Raw genomic sequence first — 15,743 nt, 5'->3', positions numbered from 1 at the left:
GAATCAGGGGCAGATGGCGAAGATGGTGGCAGCGTAGGGCTGCTGCTATGGGCCAGAGTGAGCAGAGGATAGAGGGAGAAGAAGGTGAGATGAAAAAAGAGATGTGTGGTTCCACCGTTTTAGGTTTAAGGATTTGAAAGGATTTTGTATATTTTACTTTATTGATTTGTGGAAATTTGAGTTGTTGCTGCTGCTGCTAGAAGTTGTGTTTTGTTATTTGTAGTTGGGTATTTAAGTTTATGAGCTGTTATTGCAAGTGTTAATTCTTAAGTATATTTAGTTAATGGGGAGTGATTTTTCTTTATGAATTGTGTGTGAAGCTAACATTTGTCACACCCCAATTCTTGAAGGAATAAATATAATCGAGGTGTGAATAATTCATAAAAATAAATAAGGAACAACCTTGTTAAAACCCGAATAATAAGATAACAAGTCGGGCTAGCCCCCCCTTTGGATCACAAGTTTTGTTTCATGTTTCTGACAACCGACGTTCATTAACATAAAACTAGAAATTTTAAATTGAAGCTCGACATGAAGTCATCTTAAGTTAAGAAAACAAAAGATGTATAAGAGTTATTACTACAACGGAAGTCTATATAGAATTTGAACCCTAGCCTCAGCTCAGTCCCGTCAGCACCGGCCAGCCAACCTGAAAATATTTGAAAGTATTTTTGGGCTAAGTACTAATGTACTCAGTGGGCATGCATTTTCATAAACATTTCATATTTTTGTAAAGACAGTTTATCCAATTGTACTTGACATGACTTAGAAGGTTTTAAAGTGAAATAACTTCTAAGCATGTTAAAATATTTTTCATTTGTGCGCACATGTCACACTCCCTTTCCGTTACTCGCTGTGATCCCGGACCTTTTAGCCACCGACGGATCCATTTATCCCATTTACTTGAACTGAGGGCGTAACCCAGACAAGTTTAATTGACCTCGGGACGCTACCTAGGCAGGCCCTTACATTACATGCTTCGGAACACATCCAGCAAGCACCCTTATAACGCCTCTTAGTTAGTGCCCGATGGAGATCAACCCACCGAGTCAGCTAACGAGTGTACACAATTCTCAAATAACGTGTTAGGCCATAAGAGAACCTCAATTGATTCGTTGTGGCGAGCCTTAAACAGAGCAGAGTGCACATAAACATTTTATTGGATAAACAGTTTGTATTTCATTGAATAAATAATTTGCATTTCATTGAAACATTTAGAGCTTAATAATTCAATCATACTTTATACATTTGGAAAGTAAGCCCACCTGGATAGGCAAATCCTGAAGATCATAATCACATAAACTCATCTTGGGAAAACAGTGCTAATCCCATTGGTCCACAAAGCCTACAAGAAATTCTATTCTTAATAGGTCTCATGAAACTAATCTTAAGTCATGGTGTAGTGCTTAATATTCTATGATTCACTTAGCCAGGTTTTCAAAATTTAATGAATATAATAATTGAAAACATTTCTCTTGAGTTAAGAACACCAACAATATTCTTACTCATCTTTCTTTTGTAATTGAAATTATAAATAAAACCAATTAAATACTTTTATTGCAAGTAAAAGTGCAATTTCATGTCATGCTTAGCATATAATAAGTAATTACTTAAAATATGCACATAATAATAATTTAATATTATTATGAAAACTAGTCTTTGAATAAATTAATTAAACCAATTAATAGTTCAATCAATTAAAATAGGGCAGCCCAATTAATTTAATTAATCAAGACAGCCCAAAGTTTTAAAATAGAACTGACCCAAAGGATATTTAAATAAGGGCCCAAGTGATTTAATAAGGTAAAGGCCCAACTGAAACAAATTAAACAAAAAAAACGGCCTAACATAAAAGCCCAACACCCAATTCCTATTTCCCTTCCTCCCCATCAGTCACGCACTCACCCAACTGCTCGGACTCTCTCTCTCTCAATTGCTCCTCCCTCTCAACTGCTCGGACTCACGGCCGCCGCGGCTCATCTCAGACAAATAGCGCCGTCTCCGATCATCCTCACCATCACCATCGAAATCCTAGTCCCTCTATTCTCCTCCTTTCCGGCGACGAGCTGCTGCAGCGCCTGAACCCTAGCCTCCTCTCTTCTCTCCCTCCGTCCGTGGCCGAGCGACAGCGGCAGAGCCGCCGCGCTCTGACCTTCCTCTGCGAAAACCCAACCACCGCCCCAACCCATCTCTCCTCAAATCTCATTGAACCAGTCCGGCGAGCAACCATGAAGGCCGTCGCCGCCCTGGCCCCGACAAAACCCAGCCCAGACCAGCCGACGACTTCCAGGCCGCCGCCGCCCTCTCCTTCACCATTCTTCACCGTGGCTAGGCAGCAATGGCAGAGCCGCAGCGCCTAGCCTCCCTCTCGGACTCCCGCCGACAAGCAGCAGTAGGAGCCGCCCGCAGCAACTCAGCCCCGGTCGGCCACCTTCCCCCCCAAGACCTCGCCGGAGCAACGGCGATGAGCCGCCTCACAGCCTTTGACTCTCTTTCTTATCCAGCCATACCGACAGTGGCACCGAGCCATCGCCGTCGACTTCTAGCCCAGATTCGACAAACATACCAAAGTTCAAGACTCCAGTTTTCAATAAACAACAAAACTCTTCTTCTACTCTTCTTTTCTTTCAAACACAGACTCATGCTTGTATGTAAACATATATATATAAACAGAGTGTATGTAGATGCATTTGTAAATGCCATTTTGTTTGATCACTGAGAATCCTATATGAGGTGCTGTGCATATGTTGAGTTTTACAAGTTTGAAGCTTGCTGTGAGAGTGATGGTAAGCAGAAATTCAAGTGGTTACCTTGGTGAAGTTTGAAATGGGTGTTCTCGCTTGGTTGTTGGCTGGAAAATTCAGAAATGAACATTATTGAGATGAAGGGCTGCTCTTCTTAAGAGAGTAAAAGAATAATTTGAATCATTACCTCTACACTTGAATTCTAGCAAGAACTTGGAAGATATCTTGAAGTTGAAGGAATTTCTAAAGTGGTGGTAGTGTGCTTCGAATAGGATGGAGAGTGAGCAGAGGAGTTTGGCTGCAGTAACTTTAAATTGGCAGAGGAGTAGGAGTGTTGGAGTTGATTGCCTCTGCAAAGCATGGCTAAGAGTTGAATTTTGGGGAGCTTGGAGGTACAAAGCATGGTGTGTAGGGTGGCTGGTAGGAGCGTAGGTCATGGGTGTTGATTTGACAAATAAATCTTGTGGGTTGAATTATGGGAACTGTAATATTTTCTTAGGGTTCGCTAATTAAAAAAAAAAGTTCGTGTAAATGACGATGCTCAATTAAAAAAATATGCAATGCATATAAACTTAATAACTAAATATACAAATGTTTTTGTAAATCATTTTTGTTGGAATTAAAATAAATTTATTTTCTTTATTCGGCGCAAATCATCTTACTTTCTAAGTTCAAAATTATTCTAAACTTAGCTCGGGGAAACGGGATGTTACAACATTAGATTACCTTAATGTGTTCTTCAGCTAAGCTCCTCAAATCAAGGTAGACATCAACTAATTTAGCAGGAACTGTAACACAAAATAATAAAATGAAATGCCTAGTGAAATTAAGGCATGATTTTCATAGAATAGTACTAAAAATAATTGGTAAAGAACAGACAAAACAAACTATTGCTGCAACACATAGATAAGCTTGAAATTTCTGCTGAAACAATTTGTTACATGGTTTGTTAATGACAGGAAGAAAGTGAATCTCTAATCTTAAGAGTAATCTGAATAGCCCAGGGGCACTTAGCACAAGATCACACACACATAAGTAGCAGTTTTGCAAATCAAGTAAATTGCTACCCTTTCTATTTCCTCCAAATCTTATCGATAGCCATTCCCTAGTGACTGATCAAGCTCTAGGGTAGGGCATGGGTAGTTGGATTAGAGCATCCCAACAAAACAGAAGCAACAATAAATTACCATGCTCTAGAACGTCCAACATTAATTAGATGTCTACCAAATTAATCATAGAAGACATTCTTTGTAACATATATCGACGGGTAGCGGTTGACGAGTATCCGATGGGTAGTGGGTTGGTAGATACCCGACGGGTGGTGGGTATCCGCGGGTCGCGGGTATGGGTGTCAAATAGTAGTGTACAAGAAGTTAAAATTTTCTCTAAAATTTGCTGCAGTTTCGTGGCGATTTATTTGTTGGGTGGTTTATTGCATTTGTTGGGTGGGTGATTGCAGGATGTCGACGCTGAGAAACAACAGCGCCCCTACCTCTCAAGCCTCGATGGGTATCTGACGGGTAGCGGGTGGCGGCAACCCGATCGGTAGTGGGTATCCGCAGATTGCGGGTATGGATGACAAATAGTAGTGGGTGACAAATAATTTTTTTTTGAATATACGTTTCGCTAAGTCATGTTAGGGGTGAAAGTCCTCTTTAATTTATTTTTTTATTTTGATTTGATATGTGACGTAGATCTATGTTATATTAACACTTATTTTATTGAATAATATTCATCATTTATAAATATATTATTAAAGAAAGGTGGACTTTTTATTTATAAATTATAACATCAAATAATACCCGTCGAAATTCGACGGGTTACACACTAGTATAATATATTATTTAGTATAATATGTTAAAATTATATAGAACTGATGAGGAGTGAATCATACGGGTACTCAGATCATGACACGTGTAATATCCAGTGAATCATGCTGGTACTCAGATCATGACACGTGTAATATCCAGGGGACCATGAACAGGGCTGTCATTTTCTGGGACCATGAGCAGGGTTGTTAAGTAAATGAGCACTTCAGATTGACACTGCTCTCTAGACGGTACCCGATTATGCAGCGCTGTCACTGGACACCTGTGTGCAAGATCATCGCTGGATGAAAGAGACAAAGTCCCGATAAAAGCTGACCCGCCTCGCTGTCTGTATGACTATGGACGTTATCCAGGACATGAGGAATGCGTGTAAAAGTGAGAAAAGACTGAAATACCCCCATTGTAGTTCTATAAATAGCACTTCTCATTGTATTGGTAGTTTACGCACTTTCCTTCTATATTTACTTTTTTTTCAATATTGCGCTCATTCTCATAACCAGAACACGTGATTAAGTCCATTATCCATCACACGATTTAAGTCATTTTCTTAGCTCATCAAGAATTAATAATGATTATAATTATGATTTATATTACATATACCATCTTTTTCAATAGCATATAAAACCACTCAAATCTATATAATATATTCATCTTTTTAATTTATAAAAAAATCGTTTATATTGTACCAAATAATATATTATTATCATAAATATATAATTCTCACCGTCCAGTTATAAATGTCTCATTTTCTATGATGGGATGTCCCATTACAAATGTTACATTATATTCTCTCTACATACCTAATATTTAAATAATGTTCACTAACCCACTTTATCTATTGAGTAAAATTTTGAAGTAGCCAAAATGAAGCATAAAACACAATTTATGGTCACACATTGAAAAAACACAAATTTTGGCCATTTTTATTGATTTGGACGTTTTTACCCTTAATGAGGCGGACCGGGTAGGATCAAGCACGCGGGTCGCGTGCCGGGTCGGGTTAGGCACTTATGGCACTATTAGTGCCATAAGTGCCAAGATTTTACTTTGGTTTTATTTTGGATTTCCGTTGGCACTAATCATTTTGGGCACTTATGGCACTAATAGTGCCATAAGTGCCATACGTACAGCACAAATACAGAAACAACAACATCATTTAAACCCTAAATGGAACATCTAAACCCTAAATGGATAATCTAAACCCTAAATGGAACATCTAAACCTCAAATGGATAATCTAAACCCTAAATGGAATATCTAAACCCTAGGGGGAAGTGTGCACTTATGGCACTTATGGCACTAATAGTGCCATAAGTGTCATACGTGCAGCACACAGATCAGATCAGATCAGCCATGGCTGAAATCGAAGGAGGCGGCCGATGGAGGAGGCGGCGCAACGATCAGATCAGATCCACCGCCGCCGCCTCATCAGACCAGATCTGCCGCCGCCGCGCGCTGGAGAGAGAGAGGGGGATGAGAAAGAGAGAGAAGAGAGCGGCAGCCACTGGAGAGAGAGATGGAGGATCTCCTCCACCACCGCCGCGAGAGCTCCGATGAATTCTCCAAGCTCGGCGCCGCTGCCGCGCAGCCGCTGGAGAGAGAGAGGAGAGAGATGAGAAAGAGAGAGGAGCCGCTAGAGCAGAGAGAGGGGGAGATGAGAAAGAGAGAGGAGAGAGAGAAGGGTAGAATAGTCATGACATACAAAAAATGGCCAAAATTTATGTTTTTTCAAATGGTGGACAAAATTTGATGTTGTATGTTGAATAGGGTCATTCGGCCCTATTGTTTCTTATCTATTTTCTACACATTTTTTAACCTTCGTGCCCAAATGTAATGAGACATTTGTAATAGAATGAGAGAGTATGATATTATACACCCTAATGATCTATCTCATCTATACATATATAAAAGCTGGTCCATCTAGCCAAAAAAATTTCCCGCTCTTTTACTCCATCTACTTTTGGAAAGTTGATTTATATTTAGAAAGTTCACTAATTCATAGGATGATTTATATAGTTGCGGGGCCCACTTGCTACAATCTATACAATGCTCTTTTATATCATGCAATTTATAGTTTTGTGAAAAATATCCTTTATTATTGTGAATTTATATTTTTTTAGATAAATTTATATAAATATCCAATATTTAAAATTTAAAGTCGCCAATATTTTTCAGTGTGAATCTATACATATATAAAATCTATACATATATAAAAGCTGGTCCATCTAGCCAAAAAAATTTCCCGCTCTTTTACTCCATCTACTTTTGGAAAGTTGATTTATATTTAGAAAGTTCACTAATTCATAGGATGATTTATATAGTTGCGGGGCCCACTTGCTACAATCTATACAATGCTCTTTTATATCATGCAATTTATAGTTTTGTGAAAAATATCCTTTATTATTGTGAATTTATATTTTTTTAGATAAATTTATATAAATATCCAATATTTAAAATTTAAAGTCGCCAATATTTTTCAGTGTGAATCTATACATATATAAAAGTTGGTCCATCTAGCCAAAAAAAATTCCCGCTCTTTTACTCCATCTACTTTTGGAAAGTTGATTTATATTTAGAAAGTTCACTAATTCATAGGATGATTTATATAGTTGCGGGGCCCACTTGCTACAATCTATACAATGCTCTTTTATATCATGCAATTTATAGTTTTGTGAAAAATATCCTTTATTATTGTGAATTTATATTTTTTAGATAAATTTATATAAATATCCAATATTTAAAATTTAAAGTCGCCAATATTTTTCAGTGTGAATTTATATAAATTTTGAAATATATATATATATATATATATATATTGTGAATTTAAATATCCAATATTTAAAATTTAAAATCACCAATAGTAAATTTATGAATTTATACTTAGAATTTATATTTTTTTAAAATTTGAAATCACAAATAGTATATTTTTTTAAAATCACCAATAGTAAATGTGCATCCCCATGGCCTATATAAACTAACTTTTCGTGTTAAACTTTTACTTACACTCCCTTCTCATTTTGATATTCATCATTTCTCTAATCACAAGCATGCCGACCATGTGGTCTTTAGTAAAAAACTTGCAACAAAATAATGTCAGATCTACAATTAAAATGAGACTTGTGCGTGCATACAACCGCTCATCTCAAAGCACCAACAATGTTACCAGCTATGAGTGTATTTTTCATGATCGTGAGGTAAAAATTCTCTATTCACTAAACTATTACGTATTTAAGCATTTTTGCAACATTATTATGTTTTTCTAATTTAGTTGTTTTTTTAATATAGGGTGACCGCATTCATGCTACACTTGATCACACGTTGATCCCCAAGTTCAAACATATCTTGAAAGAAGACAGTGTTCATGCCATAAAAAAATTTGGTGATGCATGATTCCAACAAAAAGTATAAAACAACGACAAATGTCTACTATATTAAATTTATTAATAGTAATCATATAGTTGAAATTTATGAAGAAGGTTTTCCACGCCAACTATTTAACTTTAAAAGTTTTGAAGAAGTTGCCTCCATTGATATTATCAATGACAATATGCTATTTGGTAATGTGTTTATTTCATTATTTCCTTATACATGCATATTCAATTGATAATCTCAAAATTCATATTTTTATAAACTCAACATTTTGATATATCTACATTATTGGTATGCATTTATATATGTAGATGTAATTGGTGTGGTTTATCACAAAGTAGTCAAAACTGTACTTTGCAATGATGGAAGACAAGTTGAAGGGGTCTGAAATCTTGATATGTAATGAAGACAAAGTAGAATGTTCGTCTACTACAAATGTTGTATATAAAGAAGTTTTCCAAAATTTATAATAATAAGATGAGAAGTTTCCAATTGTATTTTCATGTATTATTATTTTTAGATTGATTTTTATGTAATTAAAAATGATAGTCTTAAATATATTTTAGTAGTAATATAATTGGTATAACAATTGTATAATAAAATATTTTTAAAACTCATTTATTTTAGAGATTATACAAAAATATCTTCGAGAATGTTATAATAAAACTTTAACAACATATGTATAATCCCGTGCATCGCACGGGTAAAACACTAGTTAATTTTAAAAATCTTATCATCACCTTTGGATTGAGATGCATATTTCACATTTTCATCATGAACCAAATTGAACGATTTTTAAAAATTAAAAAAAAAAAAAAAAAAAAAAACGGTGACCAGCTAGCACGCAGGCCGCGTCCATGTGTGCATGTGTACCGCACACCAACGAATGTCCGCGAGCTAGCCCGCCGCCCCCAAGTTCTTGAGATCAAGAGCAATATATACCCAGCTTCTTCAACTTTTTTTAGATAAAAAGGTCACCATTACAAGCACCCTAAGAATGTAACTGGAAAAATGGCGATAATCACAAGTATAAAAACATTAATCTGAGCCCCCAGGAAGTAATTTGGCTGAGCTAGTTGTACCGAATCTTCTACTTGCTGCAGAAATAACTCGCGACGGCGACACAACTTCAGCAAAAGATACGTTATAAGAATCCGCTCCAAGGCGGCTTTGGAGCCACCCTTTGCTTCCAGAGAAGCCATCAGCCACAATCCAGGTATTCTTGAACCCAAGTTTCGTCAAGGTTCTAGCAACTATTTTAGCCGAATCACAGTACCTGATATGTTGTTTCAAACGAAAGTGTTTATATATAAAGTAAAAAAAGTTTCGCATAAACACAAACAAGACGCAACATAATCCACGTTCCTCTGGAGGCGTTTGGTTTGAATGATAATACATTATTGATAAAATAATCTAACTTAATCAAATGTTTGGTTTGCATGATTTGGCCCGTGATAGATAACTCGACCCGCACTCTAATCATACAATTGAGTGATTATTTATCACCTCAAAGTTTGGTGGATTATTTAATCACTCTCCAATCCTATTAATCTTAGTAACATATGCACCAAACCAAACGCCCCCACAGGGTGTTGGGCTAAGGTTTAGACAACTAATAAGCTCTGACTACTTATAAATGTAATGTGTCAAAAACTTATAAGTTGTCAGTATTTGAACAATTGAGCTTTATAAATTAGAGAGAAAATTTTGAGTTAGAGATAAAAAGTAAGGAAATATTAAATTTGAAGAGCATATATTGAAAATAACAACCTATAATAGGGTTATTTTTGTAAATTGATTATTGCTTATAACTTATAAGATCATGAGAAAATAAATCGGATTTAGGAATTTATTTTTTGAGAAGTTCATAAGTTAATCTTGTTTTCACAACTTATAAACTATTTAGGAACTTATTTTGCTAAACATTTCTCATTAGCTTATAAGTTGTTTTAAGTAGATTACACACTATACAAAACACCCTCTTAATCAAAGTCAAAATACCAAGTGAAAAGAGAAGAGAACTTACGAGTCCAATATCACGATGTTGGAACCTTTATTGACCTTCTTAAGATAAGAGATCTTCAGTGCCACCAACTCAGCTTCTACTTTTTTCACATTCCTGACAAGACTTCTGACCTTACTGGGTAGTTCTTCTAAACTGAAACAGTCAACAGTGGTACAAATTCTATTAGATTGAATGCCTCATAAAGCCGATGAAAGGACTTAAGTAAGAGATTGCAGCGCAGACTCATTGTGTAATGTGTGCTTGTCCACGTCGCTATTTTGAATTCTGACTTTGTGTATTAAACCATCTCCATTTCTAGATTAGTTTCTACAATGTTTAAGCTTAGTTGATTTCCACTTCCAGACAACCAATGAACTCCTCGACACAGGACACACTAATCTACAAATTTTTTACCCTTAATGGGCACCAATATCTGCTGAGAGAGAACAGTATGGGTTTGTGGTTGTAGAAAGGAAAACTTTTTATTCAGTCCAAAGCCATGACCACCTACATTCGGCTACAACTAATTTGATCTTCTGCCTTGGAAAACATTCTTAGCTACAAAAAGGAAACAGATGAGGAAAGGGGTCTCTACTATAAGTATGAGAGTGAGACCGAACAAAGTTACGAGTTCCTGTACAAACATAGTGGCATTAATAACACAGGAATTGGTTATCAGATAGAATACTCTTACGGAATTGATATCAATTTGTTTTTAGCACTGGAGGGAAGGCGAGGAACACCAGCCTTGTCTTTCTCCTTCTCTGACCGTATATCAACCAAAATGTAATTCTTTGTGGACATCAGATCCAAGGTTTGAGCAGGAGAAAGGAAGCCTAGAGAGTGGCATCAAATACCAAAATGAAAGACACTGATCAAGTAAATTATATATAACAGAAGAAAATAAACAATAAGATAAATTTTAATTTTGAACCATGTTTTGAGTCTCTTGCATTATCTACAATTTTATGGATAATTTCTGTTCTTGGAATTAGTTTTCTAGAAATAACTGTAATGATTATGTAAAGAATGTCATCAGACATATCATGCGAATTTTGTAAACATTGAATATTTTGAATCTGATATGTTACAAGACTCAATTTGAATCATGTCAACCTAAAGCATTGCAATGAGGATGCATCAACACCTAATTTACAAGTAGAACTTTATTCTAGTAGCTACTGAAAACATAATGAGCTTATCAAACTACATATTGAGCCATGAAAACATCAACAGAGGACACACAAATCTTTGTTCATGCACAGTCTTTAGTTAGTATAGTGTCTTCTTCACTGTGTCTGATGATCTTTTATCATAGCAGAATTCTAATTGCATTATAGGCAACCAACCTTGGTAACCCCGAAGGTTGAAGGAAATGGCAGAAAGAACGGGAGGAAGTAACAGATATGCAATGACTAATGCACCACCGGTTGCGAAAATTACAATGGGTTCTGCTGATGATATGGTTTGAACAGTGGAAGCAGCAATGGGTTTCGCATCATCAATCACCTTTGTAGTTTGCTGAGCTGCATCAGCAACTGTCTGCATATAAAGGGTAGCATGCATTGCTAGTATATGAGAAAGCACCGAGGCATAAGAAATCTGAATTCAACAAAATATGTGCATAACTAACAGAATCTCATGATTTTAGACATCGGGAAAGCAAAATATGTAGGTCGGGAGGTGTATAATCTATAAAAGGTTTCTGAAAACAATTCGGTGAATTCACCAGGATATTAGTCCTGAACTATATAACAGAAATTGCTCAAGAGGTTCCCCAAAATTAAATTTATTTTGTCATGGAATTTAACATTACTTGATTCTATACTCAATTTACTTTCCAAGACTAATATATGAGGCTATTGAATTTCATATTCTTGGAGAACTGTGAAATTATTTGACAAAACTAATAATCTTCTACATCACAGAACCAGAATTGATAAAACTAATCACATCCAGTCCCCAAGAAAACATAGCAAATTCCTCCCCGCATACCCCCTCACTCAACCATCCGTCCTTGCCCTGTGGATTCATCTTCACTGAGCTTCCTAAGCCGTTAGGGGCTTTTGACAAAGATAATGACAAAAATAAGAGAGAAAAATAATAAAACAAATAGTGCACGTACTTATTGGCACCTGATCCAGTATTTTGCCTCTCATTCAAATATCACTAGATTTTGGTGGCAGGCAGGCAGACATATACTAGGCAAGAAATCAAACTCAAAAATAATATTTGTCACAATTAGATATACAAGACTCAGTTTTATAATAAACTTAAGATGGGATGATACACTGCGGATGGTAGGATAATTTAGCAGGTGGAGGTGGAGCGAACCACTGAGGATTCTCAGCATGTAATGAAACTATAAGATAACAAAATATTTAACTAATGATTTATTTGACTAATTCTTATTTTATGTAACTCAATCTCAAATGATTTGTAGTTAAGACAAATGAAATACCTTAGCTGCAGTCAAGACTGGTTCAGTGTCGAAGCCTGAACTCTGGATAGCTTCTTGAGCTTTCTTAGAAGCCTCTGAGACCACTGGAGAAGCTATCTTCACAGCCTGCTCTCCAGCTTGCTTTAATATAGGCAATGCTGCATCTACGCCTGGCTTCACTGCACCCGTAACAGCCCCAATCACTTGGCCGGCACCGTTCCACAAACTCCCTCCCACTTCTCCAATTTTATCAATTGCAGACTCCACCTGATTAAAGGATTAATAGGTCTAAATTCTGCAATTTCCCTCCTCAAAAATAAAAGTAAAAAAAAAAAATAAACAAAACAAAAAAGAAGAAGCTAAAAACCTTTAAACATATTCCCAAATCTTTTTAACATTTCCTCTACTATCAAGCAAGTAACTGAATTTACAGAGAAAAGTCAGCAAACTATAAGCCAATGCTAGGAATAGGGAGCTGAATAACTTCTAGAGTGTATCAGTTGACACTGAGAAAAACTAACATGACAATTCAACAAAAGCACACACAATCCAAATTTATCAATTGCAATTCCACCTGATCAAACCTCCAATAAGGATTAATAGGGTCTCAATTCGGCAGTTTCCATCCTCAAAAAAATAAAGAAGAAAAATCTCAAAAACTTAAAAAGTATCCTCAAATCCTTTTTACATTTCTCTACCACGAAGCAAGCAATTCAATTTCCAGAGAAAAGCCAGCAAACAATAAGCCAATGCTAGAAACGAGGAGCTGCACGACTTTCAGAATTTGTCAGTTAACACTCGGAGAAACTAACATAACAATAAACACACACAAGATGTGCGAGATCAGTAGATGCAGAAAACAAGGAAATCCAGCAATCAAAATGCTAATACTGAAAAGTGAAAAAGCTTCCTTCCAACCTGAGTTAGAGAAGAAACAATTTGTTCTTTCGGGAGAATTTCAGCTCTGGAGTCATTAGGAGCTGCAAAGAGAGCAAACAGGGGCAAAACAGCAGTGGCTGGCGCTGAGATAGCAGGCGATGCCAATTGATGCGACCTAGAAGATGATATCTTGACTTTGGAGGGAAGAGCAACGGTCTTGGGAGGCGGAGAGAGCGGCGGCGAAGGTGGCAGAGACGGCGGACGCGCAGTGGAAGTAGCTCTGAGGGCCATCACCTTCAGCACCGCTCCCTCAACTTGTTTTGGTTGGTGTGAGTTTGTTAGTAGCAATGAGTGATGAGAGGTGGAAATTTTGTTAACCGGATTTCAGACGTTGGGTGCAGTCATCCGAAGTGGCAGTTGTTTTTATGATTCAACCAGGTTATGACACGTGGATGTTAAAGATGATGGTAGATCAATTCTTTGCTTCACATCTTTCTTTGGTTTATATAACCTAGACTTCGAATTCTATTTACTTTTTGTATGTCTTCAATTTTAAAAAATTATTTACTTCATATTAAAATTATGGTAAATAATTATTTTTAGGGTTAATAGCCGGAAAATACACGAACTATTTTCAAATTTTCATATTGCACATCACCTTTAAAATTAGCTCCAGAATACACCACCTTTTAATTTTGTTGCAAATTGCACACGCGTTGACCATCACCTTGATCGGTGTTGACGTGGCACCGGAATTTTCAAACGTGGACTCACCGGCGTTCAAAACGACGTCGTTTTTAGTGAGTATCAATTTAAAAAAAAAAAAAAGGAAAAATGGTTTTGAGTGAGTCAGCCCTAATTCATCTTCTCCCTCACTCGAGCGCCTCCCTCACTCCAGCGCTGCCTCCTCGTCGTCGCCTCCCTCACTCCAGCGCCGCCTCCTCGACGCCGCCTCCCTCAGTTCACCACCACCACTCCAGCACCTCCCTCCTCGCCGGCCGCCGCTCGCCTCCGCCCTCCTCACCACAAGACGCGCGCGCACCGACCACCATCGATCTAGATTTTGGGGCTCTGTTTTGAGCTCCGTTTGGGAAAATTTGGGCTCTGTCGAACCCCCAAATCAAAAATGCAGGGGGGAGGGAGACTAGGTGAGCGCTGGAGTTGCTGATTTGGTGGTAGTTATTTGGAAATCTAGAGATTTGTGGCGGTGGTTATGGCGGAGGTGAGGCAGCGCGAACTCGGTGGAGGCGGCGCGCGAACTAGGGTCCATCACCTGCCTTAGTTCACCACCACCACTCCAGTTCGTCGCCGACCGCCGCTCGCCTCCGCCCTCCTCACCACAAGACGCGCGCACACCGATTACCATTGAGGCTAGCCGTCGCCGCTGCACTGCTATTTCTGCGCCGCCACCAATTTAGATTTGAGGATGATGAATGATGGGTACTGGGAATAAGCTCTGAATTTGGGGATGATGAATGATGGGTACTGTAAATTTGGGGAAAAACGGTGTTTGCGGTGGTTTCTGGAGTGGCTCGCCGGATTCTGGAATGGCTTGTGGTGGTGGAATGGCTCGCCGGATTCTGGAGTGGCTTGCCGGAAAAGCAAAGATTTATTTTTTATTTTTTTTAATTCTTCAAATTATCAAAACAACGTCGTTTTGCTCACGTGGCTTGCCAGCGTGTAAAAAAAGCCACGCGGTTGTCCATGTCATCGTCGGTCAAACTTAAGAATTGCCGGAATTTTCGCCGTGTGCAATTTGCAACAAAATTAAAAGGTGGTGTATTCTGGATCTAATTTTAAAGGTGATGTGCAATATGCAAATTTGAAAATAGTTCGTGTATTTTCCGGCTATTAACCCTTATTTTTATCAAAACTACACCTAAAATATAATAGATTGATGTGAAATCAAAGTGTAATATATTATACTTCATCTGTCTCATTCTAATAGACTTGTTTTATCGATGACGAAGCACAGTCTGTTGGTAAGACGCTTCTCCTCTAACCAATAGGTCGAGGATTCGAGTCACCCTAGGAGCTAGATTGTGAGTGAGTTTTTTTCTTTCTTCGGTTGTAACAAATTTTTTTTTTTAAAAAAATAGACTTGTTTTATCTAATATATTATACTCCCTCTGTCCCACTCTAATAGACTTATTTTTTTTTTAATGTTCTACTAGAATAGGCTCGTTTTCTATTTTGAGTAAAAAAAAATGTATTTAATTGGTATGAACCACACCAATTTCCTCCTAGAAAATAAATTTCTTAATCTCCGTACCCAAAAAAGGTGAGCATATTATAGTGGGGCGGAGGGAGTATATTAAAAGGGATTTCCAACATAATGTAGCACATAGTCAAAGAAATGTCAAAAAAGTCTGAAATCAACGGGTCGACCCCGAATAGACCGATAAGAAGGAGGGTTAGAGCTAAAAAAATTTAGCCCAAAAAATTTTAGTTCGAATGACCCGAACCGGAAATAGCTTT

At 37.3% G+C, this 15,743-nt stretch overlaps 2 protein-coding genes across 3 annotated transcripts; both read right to left on the bottom strand.

Moving 5' to 3' along the window:
- Nucleotides 1–387: 387 nt before the first annotated feature.
- LOC130987396 (uncharacterized) lies at nt 388–3,275 on the bottom strand. 2 transcript variants are annotated; one of them, XR_009089716.1, is made up of 4 exons: nt 2,932–3,275; nt 2,811–2,851; nt 1,266–1,345; nt 388–649 (listed from the first exon to the last, which is right to left on the bottom strand). XR_009089716.1 is itself a non-coding variant. In XM_057910916.1 (3 exons), exons 1-3 carry the CDS (start codon nt 3,179–3,181, stop codon nt 617–619), a joined length of 324 nt encoding a protein of 107 aa, XP_057766899.1. In that variant the 5' UTR covers nt 3,182–3,275; the 3' UTR covers nt 388–616. The 2 variants fall into 2 exon arrangements, 1 of the variants encoding a protein (XP_057766899.1); XM_057910916.1 differs by lacking the exon at nt 1,266–1,345.
- Nucleotides 3,276–8,878: 5,603 nt separating this feature from the next.
- Nucleotides 8,879–13,734, bottom strand: LOC130987395 (calcium sensing receptor, chloroplastic). Its single transcript, XM_057910915.1, has 6 exons — nt 13,305–13,734; nt 12,408–12,653; nt 11,296–11,488; nt 10,641–10,782; nt 9,968–10,099; nt 8,879–9,217 (listed from the first exon to the last, which is right to left on the bottom strand). The coding sequence occupies exons 1-6, from the start codon at nt 13,554–13,556 to the stop codon at nt 8,980–8,982; spliced, it is 1,203 nt and encodes a 400-aa protein (XP_057766898.1). The 5' UTR covers nt 13,557–13,734; the 3' UTR covers nt 8,879–8,979.
- Between the last annotated feature and the right edge of the window lie 2,009 nt (nt 13,735–15,743).

The sequence above is a fragment of the Salvia miltiorrhiza genome, chromosome 6 (genome assembly GCF_028751815.1).
Source record: "Salvia miltiorrhiza cultivar Shanhuang (shh) chromosome 6, IMPLAD_Smil_shh, whole genome shotgun sequence".
Classification (NCBI taxonomy): Eukaryota; Viridiplantae; Streptophyta; class Magnoliopsida; order Lamiales; family Lamiaceae; genus Salvia; species Salvia miltiorrhiza.
The sequence above is the reverse complement of the archived record's forward strand: the minus strand, read 5'-3'. Positions and strand labels throughout refer to the sequence as shown.

Excerpts from the sequence above, each read along its gene's own strand:
- LOC130987396 (XM_057910916.1), bottom strand. The coding sequence starts at position 3,181 with ATGACCTACGCTCCTACCAGCCACCCTACACACCATGCTTTGTACCTC. Across the intron at positions 2,852-2,931 it reads GCTAGAATTCAAGTGTAGAG|CCAACAACCAAGCGAGAACA; the intron begins GTAATGATTCAA and ends TGAATTTTCCAG. Across the intron at positions 650-2,810 it reads CCATTTCAAACTTCACCAAG|GTTGGCTGGCCGGTGCTGAC; the intron begins GTAACCACTTGA and ends AAATATTTTCAG.
- LOC130987395 (XM_057910915.1), bottom strand. The coding sequence starts at position 13,556 with ATGGCCCTCAGAGCTACTTCCACTGCGCGTCCGCCGTCTCTGCCACCT. Across the intron at positions 12,654-13,304 it reads TTGTTTCTTCTCTAACTCAG|GTGGAGTCTGCAATTGATAA; the intron begins GTTGGAAGGAAG and ends TCCTTTAATCAG. Across the intron at positions 10,783-11,295 it reads CAACCTTCGGGGTTACCAAG|GCTTCCTTTCTCCTGCTCAA; the intron begins GTTGGTTGCCTA and ends GCCACTCTCTAG.